At 41.7% G+C, this 25,896-nt stretch overlaps 1 protein-coding gene across 1 annotated transcript in view; it reads left to right on the top strand.

Moving 5' to 3' along the window:
* The first annotated feature begins 13,412 nt into the window (after positions 1-13,412).
* The window catches only part of ALK (ALK receptor tyrosine kinase), a 737,057-nt gene continuing 724,573 nt past the window's right edge, over positions 13,413-25,896 (top strand). The window contains exon 1 of the mRNA XM_028496593.2: positions 13,413-14,108. Within this exon, the coding sequence (XP_028352394.1) occupies positions 13,442-14,108 (667 nt within the window). The 5' untranslated portion in view covers positions 13,413-13,441. The remainder of the gene's footprint in view (positions 14,109-25,896) is intronic.

Raw genomic sequence — 25,896 nt, 5'->3', positions numbered from 1 at the left:
TATATGAAGAAATTGTTAAATGTTACTAAGAACCTGGTTTTAAAAAAAAAGACCTCCTGTGTTCTTGATGGAAAGACTCAGCATTATGAGGATGCAGAGCTCCTTATGTTAACCTGTAAATTTTAAGTGATCTCAGTAGATAAAATCACAGGGTTTTTAAAAAAACTAGTTGAGTTCTACAATTCATATGGCAAAATAAAGGAGCAAGGATAGTTAAATTCTGTAAAGGAAGAATAATTGGGAGGAGGGGACAGCTTTCTGCCTATTATATTCCTGGGGAGTGGTAGACAGATGGATCCATGAACAGAATGGGGGAACCAGGAGGAGATCCAAATGTAGGCAAAAAATTATTTTATAATAAAGTGGCATTTCTTATCAGGGGAAAAGGTTTTTTATGAAATAAATATTGAGTTAATTCAGTGAGTCCCATGTAGGAAGCAAATTAAAAAAGTTTGACTCTAATTCTTTACCAAAAGAGTCCAAATGGATTAAGAAATTGAAGCATAAAAAACAATCCCATTTAAAATCATGTGAAAAAAAAATACAAACGAATAAACTTAACCAAGGTGTTGAAAGATCTACGCACTGAAAACTGTAAAACATTGATAAAGGAAGTTGAAGATGATTCAAAGAAATGGAAAGATATCCCATGCTCTTGCATTGGAAGAATTAGTATTGTTAAAATGGCCATACTGTCAAAAGCAGTCTACAGATGTAATGTGACCCCCTATCAAAATACCCATGACATTTTTCACAGAACTAGAACAAATAACCCTAAAATTTATATGGAACTACAAATACCCCATATTGCCAAAGCAATCCTGAGGAAAAAGAACAAAGCTGCAGACATAACCCTTCCACACTTCAGACAATACTACAAAGCTACAGTAATCAAACAGCATGGTACTGGCACAAAAACAGACATACAGATTAATGGAGCAGAATAGAGAGCCCAGAAATAACCCCACACACCTATGGTCAACTAATCTATAACAAAGGAAGCAAGAATATGCAATGGAGAAAAGACAGGCTCTTCAACAAATGGTGTTGGGAAAGCTAGACAGCTACATGTAAATTAGTGAAATTAAAACACTCCCTCACACCACATACAAAAATAAACTCAAAATGGTTTAAAGGCCGAAATATAAGACATGACACCATAAAACTCCTAGATGAGAACATAAGAAAACATTTTTGGACATAAATCATAGCAACATTTTCTTAAATCAGTCTCCTAAGGCAAAAGAAATAAAAGCAAAAATAAATGGGACCTAATCAAACTTAAAAGCTTTTGCACAGCAAAGGAAACCATCAAAAAAATGGAAAGACAACCTGCAGAATGGGAGAAAATACTTGCAAATAATGTGACTGATAAGGAGTTAATATTCCAAAATAAATAAACAGCTCATATAACTCAATATCAAAAAAAATCACCCAATCAAAAAATGGGCAAAAGACCTAAATAGACTTTTCTCCAAAGAAGACATATAGATGGCCAACAGGTCCATTAGAAGATTCTCAACATCGCTAATTATTAGAAAAATGCAAATCAAAACCACAATGAGGGGGCTTCCCTGGTGGCGCAGTGGTTGAGAGTCCGCCTGCTGATGCAGGGGACGCGGGTTCGTGCCCCGGTCTGGGAAGATCCCACATGCCGTGGAGCGACTGGGCCCGTGAGCCATGACCGCTGAGGCTGCGCGTCCGGAGCCTGTGCTCCGCAACAGGAGAGGCCACAACAGTGAGAGGCCCGCGTACCGCAAAACAAACAGACAAACAAAAAAACACCACAATGAGGCATCACTTTACACCGTTCAGAATGACTATCACCAAAAAGTTTACAAGGAATAAATGCTAGAGAGGGTGTGGAGAAAAGGAACCCTCCTGCACTGTTGGTGGGAATGTAAATTGGTGCAGCCACTATGGAAAACAGTGTGGAGGTTCCTTTAAAAACTGAAAATAGAGCTACTATATGATCTGGCAATCCCACTCCTGGGCCTATATCTGGAAAAGATGAAAACTATAATTCAAAAAGGTACATGCACTCCAAAGTTCATAGCATCACTGTTTATAATAGCCAAGACATGGAAACAACCCAAGTGCCCATCAACAGACAATTGGTTTAAAAAGATGTGATACACACACACACACACACACACACACACACAAGCACGCACGCACACATGTGAATATTACTCAGCCATAAAAAAGTGAAATATTGCCATTTGCAACAATATGGATGAACCTAAGGTATATCATACTAAGTCAGAGAAAGACAAATATTATATGATATCACTTATATGTGGAATCTAAAAAATAATACAAATGAATCTATATACAAAACAGAAACAGACTTACAGACATAGAAAACTTATGGTTACTAAAATGGAAAGGGAGGGAGGAGGGATAAATTAGGAGTATGGGATTGATAGATACAAACTACTATACATAAAATGGATGAGCAACAGGGATTTACTGTATATCATAGGGAACTATATTCAATATCTTGTAATAATCTATAATGGGAAATAATCTGAAAAAAATATGTATAACTGAATCACTGCTGTACACCTGAAACTAACACATTTTAAATCAACTTCAATACAAAATTAAAACATAAAAAACTCATAAAAATAGTAGAAGAAAATATAGTGTAAAATTAAAAATATCATATGTGTGTTGGGTCGTGGGGGGGCTTGTAATCCAGAAGCCATAAAAGAGATTATTAATTTGATAGTTGCAAAATTTGTGTGGTAAGATAAAACAATCAAAAGGCAAAAGACAGAGATGTGTTAGTTTCCTTAATACTTAAAGAAACCCTGTTAATAAGAAGGAATCAACAAATCAAAAGACAAATGGGCAAAGTATATAAGGAGGGACTTTACAAAGAAGAGGATACAAAAGACTTTTCAAAAAGAAAAATATATTTTGATCTACTCATAATGGAAGAAATGGAATTTAAAAGTACACTGGGATACCATATTTTTAACCATCAGATTTTAATGATCAAAAGTTTGATAGCAGTGTGATGATGAAGCTGTGAGGAAACAATCACTCGCAACTATTTTGGGTATAAAAAGTGATATATTCTCTGTGGAAGACAATTGGCAGTACTTATTTTAAATGTGCATACCTTTTGAGCTGTTTTACCCCTATGAATTTATTATAGAGATATACTTGCATTTGTAGAAAATGAAGAGCATACAGAGTTATTCTGTGCAATATGTATTGTTATATAATAGTAATAATGGAAGCAAAGATTTAAAATAAACTAAATTCCATCAGTAGGAGCTGGTTGAATACATGTGGAACAACCATAAAATAGAAGGAAATATAGCCACTCAAAAACACCAAGGCTGTTTTATAGGTGCTGTGATGAAATAATCCCCAATACATATTTTCATAATAAGAAAAGAGCTACGGAGTATATGTATAGCATGCTACCAATTTGTGTGTGTGTGTGTGTGTGTGTGTGTGTTAGGATCTATAACAACAGATCTCAAACATTTTGGTCTCCAGAGGCCTTTACAATCTTAAAAATTATTGAGGACCCCACTCAAAGGTCCTCAGTTGTCTTAGAAAATTCTAGAAAACCCAAGAATACACAAGCACACACTCCATTAGCTGCCAAAGTGATGACATGATCACATATCATGAAGCTTCTGGAAAACTCCACCGTACACTTGTGAGAAAATAAAAGTGAAGCAGTTGAGTCTTTTTCTGTTTTGTAGATAAGTTCATTTGTGTCATATTTTAGATCCCACATATAAATGGTATTATATGCTATTTATCTTTTTCTTTCTGACTGACTTCACTTAGTATGATAATCTCTAGGTCCATCCATGTTGCTGCAAATGGCATTACTGCATGCTTTTTTATGGCTAATTAGTATGCCATTGTGTATATATACATCTTCTTTATTTTATTTATTTTTAAAAAATTTTATTGGAGTATAGTTGATTTACAATGTGGTGTTAGTTTCAGGTGTACAGCAAAGTGAATCAGTTACATATACATGTACATATATACACTCTTTTTTAGATTCTTTTCCTGTATAGGCCATTACAGAGTATTGAGTAGAGTTCCCTGTGCTATACAGTAGGTCCTTGTTAGTTATCTATTTTATATATAGTAGTGTGTATATGTAAATTCCAATCTCCCAATTTATCCCTCCCCACCGCTTACCCCCTGGTAACCATAAGTTTGTTTTCTACATCTGCAGACTTGTGGTTGCCGAAGGGGAGTCTGGGTGGGGGAGGAATTACTTGGGAGTTTAGGATTAGCAGATACAAACTATTATATATAGAATGGATAAACAACAAGGTCTTACTGTGTAGTCCAGGGAACTATATTCAATATCCTGTGATAAACCATGATGGAAAAGAATATGAAAAAGAATGTATATATGTATAACCAAATCACTTGGCTATACAATAGAAATTAATACAACATTGTACATCAGCTATACTTCAATAGAATAAATTTTTTAAAAAGTGAAGCAGGTAAATAATGCCTTGGAATTATGAGAATACTTTTGACCTTATGGACTCCCTGAAAGAGTCTTGAACCCCAGGGTGTTGGACCACACTTTGAGAACCACTGATCTACACATATGTGATTGTATATGCACAGAGGAGTTCTGCATGAATACCCCAGAAAAGGTAAAAATTGTTGCCTCTGGAAAAGGACACTGGGAAGACCAGGGAGCCCTGGTGGGAGAAAGATGTACTTTCACTGCATAACCTTTTGTAACTTTTCAATTCTATGCATGTGTTAGTGGTTACATTTTTTATAAAGAAACTTAAGGATCTAAAGAAATGAACTGAAATGAAAACAGATTTATGAACTATAGAATTAATCAGAGTCATGGACTGAGATCGATGTACAGGAATATTTGTCACAGGATTATTTATAGCACCATGTCCAAAAATAAAGACTGGTTAAACAAATTATGGTACATCTATACATTGTAATTCTCTGCAGTCATTAAAAATCATAAATCCCTAGAATGTTCTGTGATGTGGGAAAATGCTCACAATATAATGTTAAGTTAAAAAAAATTGTGTAGGGTATGACTTTGCATGAACCAAATTGTAGTAATTTAAAACAATACTGGAAGGAAATATAACAAATTTTGAGTTATTATTTTTGGGTGGTGAGACTATGGGTTATTTAAACTTCCTTTTAATATATTTTTGAATTTTCCAAATTTCCTATAATTAATATGTATCACTTTTATAATCAGAAATAAAATGCTATAAAAGAAAGGGAAAAAATGGAAAGTATTAATTCCCAGGGCTGTGAGGGGATTTGTAGCTTCTGTTATATAGGTGCTGATGGGGCAGTGAAGTGTTTTTGAGGGGTATCCTGCCTCTGGTTGCTAGATGAGCCTTACCTTGGTTGATGATCTACCTTGGTGGATGTTTGGGGACAGGCAGCACCAGGCTGTGATGGATTGGTCAGCAATGGCATGGCTTGGCTGGGGAAGCAGGTAGAAGGGGAGAGAGAGGAACCTAGTGAAATGGAAGGAGTGGTATACTTGTTATCCATTACTTCATAACAAATTAATCCAACCTAAAATAACAGTAAACATTATGAACTCACAGGTTATGTGAGTCAAGAATTTGACTTAAATAAGTGCTCTGGCTCAAGGTCTCTTATGAGGTTACAGTCAAGATGTCAGCTGAGGCTGTAGGCATCTGAAGGCTTGATCCAGGCTGGAAGATCTGCTTCTAAGGCAACTTATTCACATGTCTGGCAAATTAGGGTTGACTGTTGGCAGGAGCCCTTTGTTCCTTGCCACACGGACCTCTCCATAGGGCTTCTTGAGTATCCATATGACATAGCAGCTGGCTTCCCCTGGAGCAAGTGGTCCAAGAAAGCCACAGTGTCTTTTATGACCAGACCCAGAAGTTGCACACTATCATTTCCACATATTCTGTTGGTGACACTGGTGAGCCCTATTCAGTGTCTGAGGGCAATGCACAAGGGCGCAAATATAAGGAGATGGGGCCATCTTTGAGGATGGTTACCACTAGTGGACACTTGCTGTTCAAAGTAATAGGCAAGGCTTCAGAGTTTGGCTAGCTTGGCTAGCGTGGCTAGTGTTCCATGGCCAAGCATACTAGACTGGTGGGAGGTTTAAGGGTTGTTACTGCAGAGTGGGGACTGACTAGCATGGCCATACTGAGGCTTCTAAGCCACCAGGAACCATCTGGCAGAGTTTGGAACTTGGAAAGGGGGAGGAAGTACAAAGGAGACCCTTTCCTCCTGAAACTAGGTAGCTCTCCCTGTTTACAGGGCTGCTTTCATGTGCTCTGGGCCCAAGTATTAGTCACTGGTATTACAGCCTTGCATCCTGGATACTTTGGATCAGCATGATGTAACTTTATTTTATATAAAGTGTTGAAGTATCTGCTACATATGAACAGTGCAGCATCCAAATTGCCTCAGATGTGGAAACCTGCTATACCCAGCGGTCGCATCAGACCACATGTCCAGATTTGTGGACTTGAAAATACGATCTTTTTGCATCTCGGTTTCCCAGTACTGGCCAAATCCACCTTGGTACTCAGTTCACAGCAAAGAAGAGAAATCAGAGGACTTTGGGGCTCAGTCTTAATGGGATAATCCAGGTCAGTTCTGGATAGCAGGGTGAGTAGTGTTGGGGTCAGATACCCCTATGCTTGGAGAGCAGTGTCTAGGTAAGATCTTTGTAAGGAGTTAGTGCCAGGAAGGACTAGTGAGAGGGAAAGGGCAAGTGTCCCACCTTGTCTTAGTTTGATTTGCCAGGAGCAAAGTCCATCCCAAATTTTCTCAAAAAGTGAGGTGTTTATTGCAAGGCCTGATGGAAACCATCAGTTTTTAGGAAAGGGGGCATTCTGGTGCCCCACTATTCATGACTCACATGTCAATTCCACACAGTCTCTGCTTCCTAGTTGAAGAGGGAAGCTGATTGGCTCAACCTAGCCTGGAGATGGGCCTCTCTAGAGTCAAGTGTTCACTTCTGGTCTAATCAACCATGGCCATGGCCTGTGTCCCATGATAATAAGCAATGCTTACTCTTGGTTGTGGGCCCAATCAGAAGAAGGGGGAAGGGGAGGAAGATGGGCATCCATGGGAGAGAAGACTGGGAACTAGTATACACACACCTGGGCCAACAAGAGATTGGCTCATAGAAACCAGTCAGTGGAGAGCAGATTTCAGAGGAAGGGTATTGACTAGGGGGAGGGTCCTGTAAAAACAAGGCTAAGGACCGTTAAGAAATTAGGGATAAGGTGTGGCTTGATCACAGGAACAAGACAAAAATAGCAGTTATTCGAAATAGGATGCAGTGATTAGCTTGAAAGGCAATTGATGCTAAGCCATCTGATCTTAATTCCTCCTAAGTAGAACCGAGATTCATCTCTGCATCTGGGTAGGGCTCAGTCAAAGGAGTTCAGTCACCCCTGGGTCTGAATAAGAAAGAAAGTCAGGGACAGAAGTCCAGGCAGGACAATGCAGATGTGAAATGATGGATCAGATAGGACTGGCCAGTGGGAATTGCCTGTTATTTTGATCATTAGGACAACTGGAGCAGGTAAATTAGATGTAATCTATTGCTCAGAGATTGACCTGTCTATGATGTATCTGATCTATCACACAGAGATGATTAGGCTCTAAGATCAAAGCCTTCTCCTTGATGCCACTAAAAGTCACAGGCCAGGGCACTAACCTGTGTTGGCTGAAAGTCAGAAAGAACTAAATGGAATGGATACTGTGTTGGTTTGGAGCCCTTAAAAGATTTTTCAAAAGGACTACATTGATAATCATATTACCCCAAAAGTTTTACTTTCATCTTCCCTGGCCAAAAAGGATATTTAAAAAGACAAGAAAATATTAGGATAGCAGCAGGTGATAAGACCAACACGTGCTAGTTGCAGTAATAGCTCATGGCCTTCTTCCCTAATGTACTGTGCTTCAGCAAACATGGGGATTGCTGTGAAGTACATAGTGGTGAACTGTTTGCTTTGATCTCTCTTGTTGTTTCTTCTCTCTTCAGTAAATGTGAGAGTTTTTATAGTTTCCGGGAGAGAGCTGTCACTCTGGTGTTTGAGAAGGGTTTTTTCTGTGTCTGTGTGGCCTCTTATATCGTGCCTTGTGAGGGATGAGAGCAGACCAAGCTTTTCTGTTTTTCCAGGATGACATAGGCAAACACTGAGAGGCTGTGCTCTCTGACGTGGCTGGGCTCTCCTCTTGGCTGTGGATCCCAGGAGAGTTAAGATCTTTTTTTCTCTGGGTAACACCAGTCTTCTAGACCTTACCTGGTCTAAGTCATTTAAGTCAACACTTCCAGGTTTTCCTTTTCCTTGGGAATCACTGGGGCTGTTTGTTGGATATTTCTCCACCTTGTTGGCTCTCTCATGATAGGATAGGTCATCATATGGATATTTCCAGCCGGAGTTGTGAGTAGAAAGGATGTGTCATTTCCAGGTTGGAACTGTTAGTTTTTTGGTGCAAGACCCTCTAAGTTCACAATAGAGGTTAGCTGCTCCATAGCCTGGATCCCTAAATGATGATGATGATCAGAGCTCTCTGTTGACCTGAAATGGATATGGGTTATGAGAATATATTTCATCGTTAGTGAGATTTGTTTTTTTGTTGTTATTACAGCATGACCTAGCTATCCTGACTGATATACTTTCTTCATGGGAATCAAATTCTATTATTATTTATTATACAAAACTATTAAAAGTTATTTGTAAAAGGAAAAAAAATCACCCATAATTTGACACCCCCAGTAAGTCTATTTATCAATGTTTTCCTCCAGTTTTTTGTTTTTGTATTTATAATTTTTGCTTAATTATAGCATAGACATGAATTCAATTTTGTATTCCGGATTTTCTCATTTAATTTTATCAAGACCTCATGCTAGTAGGAACCTTGTCTGTTTTCAGATTCAACACAGTATCTCTCCTTGGCACCTCATGTAAAGCCAAGCAAATAGTAGGTGCTTAATAAATAATGGTTGAATTAATAACTCTAGCTACTTGCCTCTTAGCATGATGATTATTAGAGGGTATCTTATGTATGACTGGCCAGCAGTTGCAGGCTATAGATTCAGAGCTCAAGTCTGTCTACTAGTACAGACACATTTTTAAAAAGAAATCTTTGTTTTATTTTTCCTCTTTTCAGCATTAGGTTCAGACTCTATTTCTGGTTCCCTTGGAAGTTCATAGTCTCCTTCTACTACCTGTCAGCTGTGGTCCTCTGTCTTGGATAAGACCTTTTGGCCACTTGGAGAATCTCACACAGAATTCAGAGTGGACAGTGTCTTAAAACTATACCTGGTTCTTCTTCTAATTTGATGTATGAGCCAAGAGAAATCAAGGATTTTCCCAAGATCCACAGAGCCTCTGGGAAGGAAGGTTGTGATTAAAATCTGGTTTCCTGAACACAAATCCACAGTTGATTTGAATGTTTCTTCTAGGTCACATTTCCTGCTCTTGTTCCAGGGTAAGCTACTCTGGTTGTGAGTTTCCAAATGTCTTAGCAGTAAGCATCTTCTAATGTCTAGCTTCAGCTCATCTTATTGATTTTTCTCCTACCTTCTTTTCCTTCTCTTGTTCCTCCTCTTTGTTTCCTCTCTATCCCTTTCTCCTTTGTCCTCCTCCTTCTTCTTTTTGACCATCTGAATGCCTGACTCAACCCTGTAGGTCTCAGTCAGATTTTACAGTTCTGATGTGTGTTTTGCCTTAAATCACACTGCCTGGATTTGAAATGCTGTTTTTATTATTGCTCTTCTTATAGAGAATTCAAACTCCTCCTTATCTGAGTTGTCCACTTGGCTATTACCAGAAACTGGGAATTTCCTGAGGAGGGTCTTGGTGCTTTCAGTGTCCTTCTTGGCCCTTTCCTTTCCCAAGTTATCAACAAGGTGACCCAGAGCAGCCCACCTCACTAACTGTGTCTTCATGGCTTCCAGTATCTCCTGTCTGCTCTCCCTGCTACTCCCACTCCCTGTATCTCTCTTTTTTGAGTTGGGCTTTCAGTTTCTTCCTTGTTCACCTCTACCCATTTCAGTCTATTCTCCCACACTCCATTTTCTGTCTTGTGAGGTCATCCAGGATTTGAGACCATGGACTTCTTAGTCAGGTATCCAGGTTCCAATTCTGTAATAAACCCTGTTACCTGTGTAGTCTGTTGTTGGGAAGTTACCCTCTCTGAGCTTCCATTTGTGATCTGTAAAATAGAGATACTGTCACTTCCCCTCATAGTGTTAGTGTGACTCTTAAATCAGATAATACATGAAAATTATTTTGAAATATGCTGGTCCATAATATGTGCACAAGACATGTTAGTTATCTCTTCTGCTCACACATTTAATCTTTCTGTCTCTATCTTCTCCACTTGCTCTTAACTGCTCTTTTGCATCTCCCATGCTTAGATGGCAATGATATAGGATAGCAGTGTCAACATTATAGCTGTAGGCATGAGGAAGAGGCCAAATTTGTCTCAGTGAGAGGTGTAAATTTTGGAGGAAAAGAATCACTGGTTTGAATTCCAGCTCTTATTTACTTGCTGTTTGACCTTGGGCAAATTATGTTGTGTCTCTGAGCCTTAGGTGTTTTGTCTCTATAATGGAAACAATAATATATACCTTTCCCCAAAAAGCCACTATGTGATGTGATACACACACACACACACACACACACACACACACACACACACACACACACACACACACTCTTACAGATGCATATGTATAGTGACCAATAGCCTCTATCAATATTCATTTCTTACTCTTTCTAAATTATCTAACAAAAAGAGAACATTTTTGAGATTCAGTGTGATTTAATCTATAGAGAGAGGCACTTCTCTCTATAGGGAAATTTGAGAAAATTTATAAAAGCATGAGAATTGAGACCCTTGTGTTCACTAGGTGCGAAGGCAGTGGTCCTGGTGATTATCTGGGAAAATGTTAAACCCTGGCGGGTGTCTTAAGTTGAAAGTCTCTGCAGCCCCCTACTGGCCAATGATTGTAGCTGATTCATAGTTATTGACAAATTTCTGGAGTCAGTTTGACTTTGGACAAGAAGTATATAGAGAAAAAAGGGCTGGAGTGGGGAGTGAAAGGACCTGCGTTTTAGTCTTTTTAATATTTCAAATAGAAAATTATTCTTTCACTAGTGTGCATGCCAGTGAAATATGATGAAAATCCAAACATATTTGCTCACATACTAGGAAATTATTAACCTCCATGCCTTTTCCTTCCTCTTCCTTTTTCTCCCTCCTTCCCTTCTGCCACCAAGGTAGGAGCATCATTTCTTCTCTGGATCAGGTCTTGCTTTGTTGCTCAGTGAGGGAGATTCACCTCCACTCTGTGCACCAAAGCTTGTAGTTTTGTCTACGATTCTAGTGAACCACTTGTTATAAACACAGCCGTTATCCAGGTTCTGTGATAGCAGCTCAGGAGAGATGAAGGGAGAGACTGGAGATAGAGCCCTGACTTCACAGGTGAATAAAAATGGCCTGCAGTTATGAACTCTCACTCCCAAGGCTGTGAACAGGAATGCCAGATCATTATTCCTTCTAGCTAAGTCATTCCTAGATGTTCTTAGCCTGTTACTCATGGAAGGGTATGGGAGAGCAGTGGCTAAGAGCGCCTGAGTAAGGGCTTGGGAGGCAAGTAGGACTATGTGACCCTAGGAAAATCAGTTAAGATCTCTGCGACTCAGTTTCCTTATCTCTAAAACTAGAGTTTAAAATATTTACCTTGCAGAGAGTAAAGGAGGTGACACATATTTAAGCACCATTCTGAGAAAACGTGGGGTGACTGAGGTCTGAAATATTTGTTGTAGCTGAATCGCAATTCTGCGAGATTGTCAGCCGCTTCCCACCCTCCCCCCAATACCCCATCCTCTCTCCCCCCCCCGCCATTTTTTCCTGTGTGGATGGTGGGATCGTTAGGTTCCCAGGAATGCGTTCAAATAATGGAAGCGTCAGAGAAGATTCTGTCTCAGGGCTCTAATCCAAGCTCCGAGTTGGCAGTGTCGCGCTGCCCCTCCCCCCTCCCTTCCCCTGGCCTCCAGTTTTATTCCAGAACTGCTCTTCCGAAGTCGGACCCGTTTACTCTCTTAAATGCAAAATTAGAGCGAATGCTTGATTACAAAGGCCTCTTCCAGTCCTACCATTCATCCAAAACACGCCCCTGTTCACACAGCAGCGAAATAGGGCAGGGAATCTGGAGGAGCGGAAGGAGGGAGAGAGGGAAGAGGGATGGATGGAGGGCGGGGCGGGCTCTGTGCTTTTCTCAATGAAAGCCGAGGCCTCTTCAGATTTGCATAGGAAGCCGACCTCGCCGCGCCATTGGCTGGCGGGTGCGAGCGGGGCGGGGCGGGGCTGCGTGGGCCCAGCTGCTGAGAGGAGTTGGCATTCGAGCCCCGCCCCCGCCTCGGTCCGGCCCGCTCCCGGCTCGCGCTCTCTGCTCCTCCAGCTGTAAGTGGCGGACGCCCAGGCAGCTGCGATAGAGCGGCTCCGGGGGCGGCAGCGGTGGTAGCAGCTGGCACCCCCGCTGCCGCGGTCCGGAGGATCGCGGAGCACAGAGGCGACTTCCGGCCTCCCTCTGGCCAGCCACAAAAGACGCGGGAGCTGCCGATGAGTGAGGAGGGGGCAGCAAGATTTCGTGTTCTCGGGCCCTGAATGCTTTCACTCCGCTGCTGCCGCCAGGGCCGCTTTGGTGCCTGGGAACTCTTGAGACGCCGGAGGAGAGCAAGGACGCTGAAAACTTGCGCGGAGGGGGCTCGATTCAGGTCCAGAAGTTCAGTGAGAAGTGCAGTCCGAAGACCTCCCGCTGCGGAGGGTCGAAGGAGGGTGCGAGAGAAGGAAGCCGGTGCCCTCGGTCCTCCCGCTTTTCCCCCCGAGACGAGGAAGAGGAGCTCAGAGGAGCCGAAAGCAGCTCAGGAGGCGGCCAGGACAGCAGACACCAGCTCGAAGCCACCGTTCCCAGCAGGAAAGTTGCAGAGGATTGAAGGCCGCTCGAGAGCGCACACCACAGCTCAGGCCGCGGGGGGCAGGAGAGGACGGTACCCAATTGCCATCTCCCTTCAACCATAGTAGTCCTCTCGTTCCAGAGCGCGGGGAGCTACGGACGGGGGCGCGGCATTCCGCGCGGCGCGCGAGAGGCACAGGGTCCCAGCTGCCGAGCCCTTCGCGCTTCAGGGTCTCTTGACACGCCCCTGAGCCTCCAACAGCATTTTGTGGAGATTCCTGCTCGCCTCCTTGCAGTTGGAGGAAAGGGAATCGAGTGCACGCACAATCCCCCTGAGATCAGGTGGAAGGAGCCCTTCAGGACCAGCGACTATTCGGAGCCCCTTCCCATTTGGGGGGGAGGTGGGGGGAGCGGAGGGCGAGGCTGGATCCCGGAGACTCGGGAGACTAGTATAAACAACCCCCCTTTGGCGGGATGGGAGCCATAGGGCTTCTGTGGCTGCTGCTGCTGCTTTCACCGGCAGCCTCAGGCTCCGGGAGCGGGACCGAGACCGGCCAGCGCGTGGGCTCACCAGCCATGGGGTCGGCGCTGCAGCCCCGGGAGCCGCTCAGCTACTCGCGCCTGCAGAGGAAGAGCCTGGCGGTGGACTTTGTGGTACCCTCTCTCTTTCGCGTCTATGCTCGGGACCTGCTGCTGCCGCCGCCGTCCCCTTCGGAGACGATGGCCGGCCGGCTGGAGGCGCGCGGCTCGCTGGCTCTTGACTGCGCCCCACTGCTTAGGCTGGTGGGGCCACCACCCGGCGCCAGCTCTCCCGCCCCGGCCCGGGCACGGACGCTGTCCAGGGTGCTGAAGGGAGGCTCGGTTCGCAAGCTCCGGCGCGCCAAGCAGCTGGTGCTGGAGCTGGGAGAGGAGGCGATCCTTGAGGGCTGTGTAGGGCCCCCAGAGGAGGCGACTGCGGGGCTGCTCCAGTTCAACCTCACTGAGCTGTTCAGCTGGTGGATTCGCTACGGCGAAGGACGGCTGAGGATCCGCCTGATGCCCGAGAAGAAGGCGTCGGAAGTGGGCAGAGAGGGAAGGCTGTCCGCTGCGATCCGCGCCTCCCAGCCCCGCCTTCTCTTCCAGATCTTCGCGACCGGGACCGGTGAGCAGCTCCCGCCCGAGCGTTTCGGGATTTGGTTTCTTACAGGCATCAATTTGCAACCACTATCAACTAACCCTCGTTTCCAAAACCTCAGCCCGCGGTTCTTAGCTTTCTTTCCTCCTTCCACAAACCTCCTTCCCCAGTTAGACTGTATTTTCTTATTTTCTCCCTGAACCCAGTCACTCCCCAAGGGACTCTCCTTTCTTCCCCAGCAACCAAGTTGGGAAAAAAGTTTCCTGTTCTTGGAAGAATGACTCTTTCTACTGACTTTACACAGGGTCTCAGCCAAGATTGGATGCCCTTCTTCTGGGACTCCTGGGACAGTTGAAATCCCTGTAGTCTGTGTTCTGAGAGCTTGGTACTAGGTCTCAAAACTGTTGCCCTTCTTCTTTTCGCTTTGTTCCTCTTCCTGGCCTCCACAGAGTTTGGAAATGTGGTACACTTTCTCAGGAAATATAGAACTCCTTTTCATATTACTGAATCCCACCCAGCTATCCCATCCAAATGTTGGCTTACCTAGAAATAGCCTCTTCTTCATTAATTCATTCTGCTCTCCACCTAACCCCAGGCTGCTATCCACTCACAGACTCTTTTTTTTTTTAAATTTTCATTTTGGATGATTTGACCATTGGTGTAAGTGAGGTGTTAAAGTCCCCCACTATTATTGTGTTACTGTCGATTTCCTCTTTTATAGCTGTTAGCAGTTGCCTTATGTATTGAGGTGCTCCTGTGTTGGGTGCATATATATTTATAATTGTTATATCTTCTTCTTGGATTGATCCCTTGATCATTATGTAGTGTCCTTTCTTCTCTCTTGTAACATTCTTTATTTTAAAGTCTATTTTATCTCATATGAGTATTGCTACTCCAGCTTTCTTTTTCTTTTTTTTTTTTTATAAGAATAGTTGGGTTTTATTTTATTTACTTGAGCCCAGCCGCTCCGCGGCATGTGGGATCTTCCCGGACCGGGGCACGAACCCGCGTCCCCTGCATCGGCAGGCGAACTCCCAACCACTGCGCTACCAGGGAAGCCCCACACTCTCAGACTCTTGTTCTTCCTCTCAGATGTGTTGGGAGAGCCCCAGAGGAACTAAGGGACAGGGGACAGGAGGGAGCTGTGGAGAGAGGGAGCAAAGTTGCCAAGATTGTTTCCTTTGGGGAGTCACTCTGAAGTCAGGAAGAGACAATAGTTGATTTTCCTTTCTTTCCCTGTCCCCAGTTCCTTTTCTCCAATTCTTAGCTTGAATATCTGCAGCAACAGATCTGGATGACAGTCTCTGGCAGGCCTGTTTCACTGCAGATCTCTCTGCTGGAGACTCCTGAAATGGGGTTTCTGTTTCATTTACTCTCATTTTCTTCCCATATTCACTGAGTTGGGGGTGTGTATTCAGGTACTTACTTCTAACTCTTGCCATAATATCCTTTGACTGGGTAAACCAGGTGGCTTTGAATGGATGTTTCTCTTCTAAGACCACTGGGAAAGGCTTGTCAATAAAATACACAGTGTAAGTGAATGAGAAAGCACAGAAAAGAAAGCATGCCTTTTAAAAGCCTACACTAATTTCATCGGGCAAAACCCAGCATCTTTTCTGTCATTCTTGTTGTCAGAAATAAATGAAATTCTTATGCTTCACTGGTTACTAATGTCTTGTATTCATTGGATGGAAAGCATTGAAAAAAAGCCCATTGTAGAGCTACAAGTATCTCCCATGCTTGTCCCAACACACACACATGCTCCACATATACCCAATAGTCTAATGCAGCAGGGATATTCAGAAGCTGAGGTTTCTCAGTCATTGCAGAGAAAGCGTACTGGTATGTGGTCCCCATGGAAAACAGAGTCTGGATGCATATTTCAGCATTAGCATTAGTGGCATTGGCACCTAAAATGACCCCTTTGTGTTCAGTGTTGCAATTTACACTAGCTCATGGTAAGAGACAGGGTCTGATGAATTTGACAGTGCCTTCTGTGAACTGAGATAGGAGGCCAATACTGTTGTCTCACTACAGATACTTTTAATTTTTTGGAACTAATTTATTTATTTATATATTTTTAAACATCTTTATTGGAGTATAACTGCTTTATAATGGTGTGTTAGTTTCTGCTTTAAAACAAAGTGAATCAGCTATACATATACATGTATCCCCATATCTCCTCCCTCTTGCATCTCCCTCCCACCCTCCCTATCCCACCCCTCTAGGTGTTCACAAAGCACCAGCTGATCTCCCTGTGCTATGCAGCTGCTTCCCACTAGCTATCTATTTTACATGTGGTAGTGTAGATATGTCCATGCCACTCTCTCACTTCGTCCCAGCTTACCCTTCCCCCTCCCCATGTCCTCAAGTCCGTTCTCTACATCTGCATCTTTATTCCTATCCTGCCCCTAGGTTCTTCAGAACCATATATATATATATATAGTTTTTTTAGATTCCCTATATATGTGTTAGCATACGGTATTTGTTTTTCTCTTTTTGACTTACTACATTCTGTATGACAATCTCTAGGTCCATCCATCTCACTACAAGTAACTCAATTTCATTTCTTTTTATGGCTGAGTAATATTTCATTGTATATATGTGTTATATCTTCTTTACCATTCATCTGTCGATGGACACTTAGGTTTCTTCCATGCCCTGGCTATTGTAAATAGAGCTGCAATGAACATTGTGGTACATGACTCTTTTTGAATTATGGTTTTCTCAGGGTATATGCCCAGTAGTGGGATTGCTGGGTCATATGGTAGTTCTATTTTTAGTTTTTTAGGGAACCTCCATACACTACAGATACTTTTGTAAAGAACAGCTGTGCTTTAATGTTGTCTTGGCTTCTGTGTTTTATACATGCTACATTCTCTTTTAGTGCCTAATGTTTTTCTAATGGATATAAAAATTATTTCTCTGGGAATGCAGATTTTCTTCCACTTTGATGTCTCTGAGCATCTCTGGAACCTTCCCATCACTTCTTGTTAAATGACCATAGATAGGCTCTAGCAGTCTAGATGTTGATGATAGGCAAAAGGGGCCCTTTCTACAGCCCTGAACTTACCTACTATAAACGGGCAGGTTGCTTGAAGTTATCATTGTTGCCTGTGAAGAGTCACACGCTTAATGCTTTTGAAGAATATACTCCAGTCAAGCGTTAGATAGGGAGTTGAAGCTGCCGAGTGAGGTAGTTTCAGATAGAGATTAGTGTGCTCCAGGAGCTGCTCTGCTACTGGCAGTAGGGAAGCACAATGAGCATCCCAAGTCCTCCGTCAGCAACACAGTCCGTTTGGCAGCTGGACCAAGCCCTTATGCATCATTCGATACATCTAGCAATGCTGGTTTTAGAAAGAGCCAGGATTCTTCTATTAAAAGGGTAGCAATTTTGGCCAAGCATTTTTCATCAGGATTGGGATCAAATGATTATTGATGAGATCAAATAAGACACTAAGTGTAACTGGATGAGCTCCTCATGACCTCCAGAGAGACAACTTAACTGAAAAGCACTTCAGGCCTTGTGGTGACCACACTTGGAACAGGCTGGACTCTCCTGCTCTGAGATATATGCTGTCTGCAGTTAGGCAGCCGGCCATACAGGACTAGAGGCCTAGCTTCTCGCTTTACCACTGCCTCCCCAACCTCATTTAGATACAATCTCCACTTCAGACTCCCTGTGGAGGGAGTGGACACACCCTTCCATATCATGTTTCATGTTTGGGGCAGCATATACTATTGTGGTTTCATTCATTTTCTTGTATGAAAATTGAAGCTTAGGTTCTCACACTTGGATTGATTTTGTTATTTATCATGTTTGAGGAAATGGGTTTATTCTTTTTATATAGGCTCTGATTTATAGAAAAGGCATTTACCTGTTCTGTGACGTAGGATCTTCAATTAAGCAAAGGAAAATAGGCACAACTCAGTAAATTTCTCCCTGCTTCTGCCCAAGTAACTAGTGGTCTGGTCTAGAGGGGTGTGATCTTGCTGATGGGACTATCTGTGGGGAGGGAAGAGGAGAGGATGGGTTTTCTTCCACCCCTTGTGTTGAGGGGCCTGGGGCAGTCCATTTGTCTCAGACTGAAGACAGGGTACCAAACCTGAGCAGGACCATGGCTAGGAATGTGGTAAAAAATGGAAAGCACCTAGTCAGGACAAAGCAATACCTTCATATCATTTGCAGTTTGGGCTATCTGACAGAACAAAAGAATGTCTAAGAGGCCTTATAATGCATGACATACTAATGTCTTTTCTTTGTGGGTTGTTTTGAATTCATAAATGGGATCGACGTTTTGAAGTCTGAAGAGCACCCATTCATGGAAAAGAGGTAGAGAGACAGCTGCTGGGACTGTACAAATGGTGTGCAGTATCTTGGGGCAGCCCAAACCTCAAAAAGGTTGTCTGCCTGGAGGCTACCACATTGCCCATAGCTCCACTTTGTAACCTGTTTTGTAGATGTTTTGACATCTTGCTTCTGCCATCCTCCGTGCAGAGGCCTAGAGGATAATGACCTGTGGGGTAAGAGGGCCTGTTTCCCTGTTAATACCCTCTTTCCCACTCCAAGAAAGGGGATATATGATTTGGGACTTTATATGTACCACGGAGAGGCCTAAGCAATTTAGAGTAGGTGTATGCAATGCAACACCCCTTGACCCTTGACCTCACATAACTGTCAGTCCCTTCCCATTTCATTTCTGGAAAGGGCAAAGAGAGAGAAGGAAGATAGAGAGGAAACTGAGCTCCCAGAAGGGGTATCAGTTATTGGAGGTGAATTGGGAGGGTTGGAACTAGTCCAGAGAAGAGCAGAGAGCTGATTTAAGAGTGGAAGGGACTGATTTATGATGAAAGATGAAAAGAATTAAATATATATGGCTGGGCTAAGTGGCGATGAAGGGAAAGCCATGGTAACAATCTACAAATCTCTGAGGAGGGAAAGTGGCAGTGAAGAAGAAGAGTTATTTAGTGTGGCCCACAGAAGTAATAGGATGAGACTCTCAGAAGGAAACTTCAGGTTGGATATCAGGGAAACCTTATTTTCTGAAATTGATATTCCTCTGGCTATGGAATGGAATTCCAAGGGAGCAAAAGTGTAAGGTGAGATGTGGGTCAGACAAGCCACAGCATTCATAATTAATCAGTTCTATATTTTCAAATGTTGAGAAGCCGCAACAGGCAGGAGAGCCAGGATGGGGACCAGCGGCAGGAATCAGGATATTTTGGGTTACAACTCTTGAGATTCTCTGGGTATTGATGTTTCAATACATCAGTAACTGCATATGTAACTCTGAAGTTTGTGGGAAGTGCTTACAAGAAGATTGTTAGTATCTTGGAAAAAATATTTTGAAATTACTGAGTTTATTCTTTCTGTCCCTAGATTAAACAGAGTGTTTCTCTGGGGTTTTTGTATATTCAGTAGGGGGAGGCACACCCACCTAGGACTATGCATCTAAGATGCATTTATAGGTGTGTGTGGCATCAGTCCTTGGGCAAGACAAAAGGTACCCGGGTCTTGAGAAGATGAGATCAGTTCTAGGTTTGGTGAACTCCTACCGGCTACTGAAAACCCTTTGAAATGCTGAGAATATATACAGCTGTTTGAAAGATGGGATTCTTCTAAATCCAGTTGACCCTTTCACAAATTTACAAAAGAGAAATAAGATTCATAACGGGTTTGTGTGTGGGATGTTGGAGGAGAGTGTTATAGTTAATATAAATAAGTGCTTTTATAAGGCAGTTTGTCTGCTGAAAGTGAAGAGGGATGGGCCTGCGGGTAGGAGAAGAGAAGGAGAGTTGTGTGAGCAAAAGCTGCAGCCTACTGCCACTCTTAAGAGTACTGCCTGACAACTTCACTTCATAGAAATTTGCCCAGCCTGATTTATAAAGGACATTTTGCTTTTTTAAATAGCCATTCTTGATGTCCTGTTACAGTTGTATGGAACTTTATAATTTATAAATCACTTTAATATTTATTATTGTTACCAATCCTACAGTAGGAAGAGCAAGTATTTGCTTTATTTTATAAATGGAGTAACTCGAATCCAGAAGTTTGATAACACTTTTTCAAGGACATTCAGATAGAAAGTTTTAGAACTGGAAACTTTCATTTATGTGTTGAGAGGTTATGAGTTGCTAGAGGATGTGGTATGTACTGACTAGGACCACAGATCCTGCCTTCAAATCAGAGCTCTTTCCACTACAGGAATCATCTCAAGGTTCATATTATAATCAACCAAGACATATAAATAGAGGAAAAGCTTTACATTATCTTTGTCAGAAGGCCATACAATAAATATTTGGTGGGCAATAGCCATGACTTGGAAATTTTTCTTAAAATCTTTTTTTTTGAAAGTTGTTTTGTTTATTTTTTAATTGAGGAGGTGAATTTTTAAAAATATTTATTTATTTATTTATTTGGCTGTTCTGGGTCTTCACTGTGGCACACGGGATCTAGTTCCCCAACCAGGGATCAAACCTGGGCCCCCTGCATTGGGAATGCAGAATCTTAACCACTGGACCACCAGGAAAGTACCACATTTCTTAAAATCTTTAAGGCCCAGTTTCATCATTTGAAAAATGGGTATAGTAATAGTTCCTATCTCAAGATGTCATCATGAATATTAAATTAGATGATGCATGTAAATCCTTAACCCAATGCCTGACACATCATAAACTGCTCCATCAATATGAACAATTATAATTTTTCCTAGAAGCAGCAACACCCCAGCATCCGGTTGTGTAGGTTATGCGCTCTACAATTCCAAGGGTTCTATATACATTTTAGCCTATTTGAATGGTGCCATCTGGAGCTGTGCAGTCCTCATTTGTGGCAATATGTGGCAACCCTGGCAGAAATTGTGATACTGTGCGTTCCCCATGCAACTAACTTCTAACTCCTAAGAGATGAGAGGTGAGATCCAGCGGAAATGGGGAGTGGCCAGGGTGGTAGTTTCTATTGCCCAATCATGGAAGGCCTGATTTTCCCAGAAGTATAGATGAGAAGGGGCATTGAGGTGTGGTATTTACTTTATTCCTATCAACTATTATCCTCTTATAGGTCTTTTGACCTTAGATTCAGTCCAGAGATTCAAGTAGCATATTTACAATCCAATTCTTTGTTCTTCTGTAGAAATAAACCAAGCCTTAACTTTGTGAAAGTATGAAAACTAATGCCAAGGAAGAAAATGATAGAGGCATTACAGAACAGTGGTTTTTAGATGGTGGATCTTCCCTGAGAGTGATCTGTGCAGTCCAGGCCCCACCATGTCCACAGACATGCTGGACCACTGGCCTCTGATAACTCCTTTATTGTAATTAGCTGGAGCTGTGCCCTTCCTGTACATTTCTAGCCTCACTCTTCATTGTCAAGTGGAGAGATAGAAAGTCCTAAGTGGTAATGGACATGAGCCCATGAAAAGCAATTAAATCTTTGAAATTCCATGGAGACATATAGCCCAGGGACTTGAATGGGAGGCTGACTTAGGAAAGTACCTCAACCTAAAATAAGCTGTTAAGCATCTACTCTGGATTTTATAGGTGGTGGGTTTTTTTGTGAGCCAGAGATGAGCCATTGCCTCCAAAAGATGCACATGGACGTCATCTCTGCTTGGGAGTAGAAGAAGATGGGTGTTGGTGAGGATGGTTATAGGTCCAGGGGTCATGTGGGGAGAGCTGCAAATAGAACTAGCAAGGAGCCCTGTGGATGCCTTCTTCCTTAGAACCATTGCCTTGTCCTCCGATCTAGGTTGTGGCCAGTGTTTCTTAACCTAGTGATGACCTGGGCTCTTTCACACAGTAAAGGTGTGAGATAGGAGCAGTTAAAAGTGAGTGTTGGCCTGGTGGTGAGGTAGTGGAGGGGGGGAGGTACCCCAGTGCCTTTTTGGGTGAGCCACATTTCTCAGAACAACTTTTTTTTCTTCAGTAAATCTTGTGATGAATTTTCCAGCTGGACTGTTCTGAGCTTTGGTCCTTTCCCAGGGAAATTCTGTCAGATTCATTTGGTGATATAACCTAGACATTCCAGAAAGTGGGAGGCCCCAGAACAGGGCAGGAGGAGAGCTCCCTTGGGACAGATTCACCTAACCAAATGGTTAATTAAGAGTCTTTTTTCCTTGAATCGTCCCTTTCTGGCTAAGTAACAACAGGTGCATGAAGAGGTAGGCAGTCAGAATTCCCTGGAGTAAGGAAAATGCTAACGGGTAGGTATGAAAAAAAAGTATGAAAGTAAAAAAAGGAAATCTAAGCAAGCTTAAAGGAAATCAGGCAACTAGCCAAAAGAAATCAGAAGGAAAATCTAAACCATTGGCTATATTTTTCTTTTTCTCTTATTTATGTTTTATTCAGTTTTCACTGGAATATAGGTTCATGAGGGTGGGCATGGGCAGAACTCCTCTATAGATCCTTTTTACATTCTCAGCCCAGATAATTAAAATAAATATTCTTCGGTGAACAGAACACTAGATTAGGAGCTAGGAGGCCTAGATTCTTTTATGATATTTTCCTTTATTGGATTTGAAATAGTGTGCAACTCCCTTAAACTCCTTGAGCCTCTGGGTGTTTGTTCCTAAAGGAGATAATACAGATCTTGTCTTGACTACCTCATGGATTCGCTACGAGCATTGTATGAGATAACCTATGTGGAAGGCTTCAGTCTGGATTATTCAGAAATAAATATATAGGGCAGTAGAAAAAATGAATATACAAGATCATGGAAGGTACTGAGTTTCTGCTGTATCCATCCATGGTTTCAGCCAACCCTTGGCGTTAGGAGCAGCTGTACAAGGTCCCAGACTTTGAGGCAGGCCTTAAGTTTCAGTTAACAGCTCAGAAGAACTGAGAAGGGGTTGTGTAGCCCTTCCCCAAGGTTCCTAAAGTGAGGTTCTTTCATTGAAATCAGTTTGCTCAATTCCAGGATTTTCTGGAAATGGGTCTCTGGTAGTGGGACATAGGAACCTGTATTTCAGCATCAGAAAATGATTTGTTTTTTAATTAAGGGACAATAAATACAATAAAGTGGATTGAGTGCATTGATCTTGTGTACAGTTTGATGATAATTCACATATACAACAGCCATATAATCACCGTCCAGATGAAGATGCAGAACATTTCTAGCATCCCCAGAAAGCTTGCTCCTGTCCTTTTGCAGTCTGTATCCACCCCCTAACTAAGGTAACCATCCTTATCATCCATTAGTTTTGTCTATTTTTGAATTTCATGTAGATGGAATCATATCATATGTACTGTTTTGTGTGGCTTTTTTAACTCAATATGATTTCTGTGGGCTTCATCAATGTTGTTGTGTGTACCAGCATTCTTTCTTTCTTCTTATTAAATTGCTGCATTGTATTCCTTTATATGACTATAACACCATTTATTTATACATTTTCCTATCAAGGAATTGGACTTGTGCAAAATCAAAAGTAAAATGTCCTATTCTAAATAATGGGTAAAATAATAAGTCAAAGATTTGGGGTTGAAACCCAAGGCTACTTATTTTCTTCTTTGAACTTCAGTTTTTCTTATTTGTAAAGTGAGAAAAATAACACCCACCTCCCAGGGTTACTGTGATAATTAAATAGGATAAGGCATGTAGTAAGCCCTGACACACAGTTGGTATTCAACAAGTGTTAGTTTTTTCCCCAGTTCTTGATTATATTTCTTCCATTGGTGGCCAGAATGGATTCTTCAAAAGCTTCCTAAAGCAGGGAAGGGGGAGGCCTTGTTACAAATGAAGTCATTAACTCACAGAGGGAAAAGTAACAACCAAGGACCATGTAAGTCACATGTAATAACTCTTAATTTTATTTTAAATAAGTAAAATATTTTAAATGAAACAAATATTTCTTGCACTCAGTCAAAATTAACAAATAAAATATTCAATAAATAAATCAAAAATTTCAAAACTCTTTGGTCTTATATTCAGGTCAAAGAAGAGAAAAAATGTAGAGGGGACAGAAAAAGGTGGGCAGAAACACAACAATATTTATATAAAGAGAGAGAGAAAAATGAGAATGACAGAGATATAAGTGGAGAAACTGAGAGAGGAATGTATAAGAAGAGGTAACCCAGGAAGATAGAAGGCAGGAATTATCTTCTGGACACTGAGATGCATAGATATAGAAAACGAGACCAAAAGAGTGACAGAAAGAGAAAGGGGAGAGGAGGAGGGAAGGAACACTTGATTATTTTTGGTCTGGAAGGATTGTTTGCCCTGGTGTCTGAACTTATGATCAACATTATATAATGGTTATTTTCAATTTTATTGCCGTATAATTCACATATAATAAAATTCACCTGTTTGATTTGTTTGATAAATGTATACATCTGTGTAACCACTGTCTTAATTATTACAGTATATAGAACATTTCGGTCAACCCCTAAAAGGTCTTTCTTGACCTTTTGCAGTGAACCCCCTGTACGTCCTGCCCTAGGTAATGTCTGATTTTATTTCTATCACAATAGATTAGTTTTGTCTGTTCTGGAGGTTCATATAAATGGAGTCATACAGTATATTCTCTTTTGTGTCTGGCTTCTTTCACTTAGAATTCCAATGCTTTTAAGATTTTGTTGTGTAGTTGTGTGTATTAGTAGTTTGTTTCTTTTTATTGCTCAATAGTATCTCATTGTATGAACATACAAGTTGATCCTTGAACAACACGTGTTTGAAGTGCGAGGGTCCACTTATATGTGGATTTTTTTCAACAGTAAATACTACACAGTCTGCAGTGGGTTGAATCCACTGATGTGGAACGACAGATATGGAGGAACTGAGCCCTGTATTGGGAGGGCAAAATATAAATTATATGCAGATTTTCAACTGGAAGGAGGGTAGGTGCCCCTCATTTCTGCATTGTTTAAGGGTCAACTGTATTACAATTTATTTATCCATTCATCTGTTGATGGACCATTAAATTGTTTCAAGTTTGGGGCTCTCATGACTAAAGCTGTTATGAACATTTTGTGTATAATTCATTTTGTGGACATATGTTGTCAATTCTCTTAAATCAATTATGGAATTGTTGGATTGTATGGTAAATGCATGTTTAACATTATTAGAAATTGAAAAACTATTTTTCCAAGGTAGCTGTACCATATTATACTCTCATCAGTGATGTATGAGAGTTCTACTTGCTCCATCCACATCCTTGAAAATTCTTGGTATTGTCAATGTGTGGTGGGATTTCATTGTGGTTTTAATTTGTATTTCTATGTATTGGTTATCCAACATTGCATAGGAAATCACCCCCAAAGTTAGTGGCTCAAAATAATAATAAATAATTTATTATCTTTTATAGTTCCTGTGAGTTAGGAATTTGGGAAAAGCCTGACTTGGTGCTTTTTGCATGGAGTCTGTCATTGTGGTCAGATTGTGGGCAGATATCAGCCAAAACTGCAGTCATCTTAAAGCTTGACTGTGGCTGCAGGATTTACTTACAAGGTGCTTTGCTCACATGGCTGGCCATCTGATGCTGGCTACTGATGACGTCTCAGTTCTTCACCAGGTGGTCCTCTCCACAGGACTGTTGGGACATCCTTGTGACCTGGTGTCTGGCTTCCCTCAGACTGAGCTTCTATTGAGGTGATCATATGGTTTTTCTACTTCTACTTTATTTTTTTATAAGTATGATGAACTACAGTATTTAATGTTCAAATGTTGAATTAGCTTTAAATTCCCTGGATAAACCCCACATGGGCATGATTTATTCTCCTTTTTACATATTGTTGGATCAGCTCACTAATACCTTGTTGAGGATTTCTGCATGTTCATGAAGATTACCGGTCTATAGATTTCTTTTTGTGTCTTTGACAAACT

The sequence above is a fragment of the Physeter macrocephalus genome, chromosome 12 (assembly GCF_002837175.3).
Source record: "Physeter macrocephalus isolate SW-GA chromosome 12, ASM283717v5, whole genome shotgun sequence".
Lineage (NCBI taxonomy): Eukaryota > Metazoa > Chordata > Mammalia > Artiodactyla > Physeteridae > Physeter > Physeter macrocephalus.
This window is presented reverse-complemented; position numbering and strand designations above follow the sequence as displayed.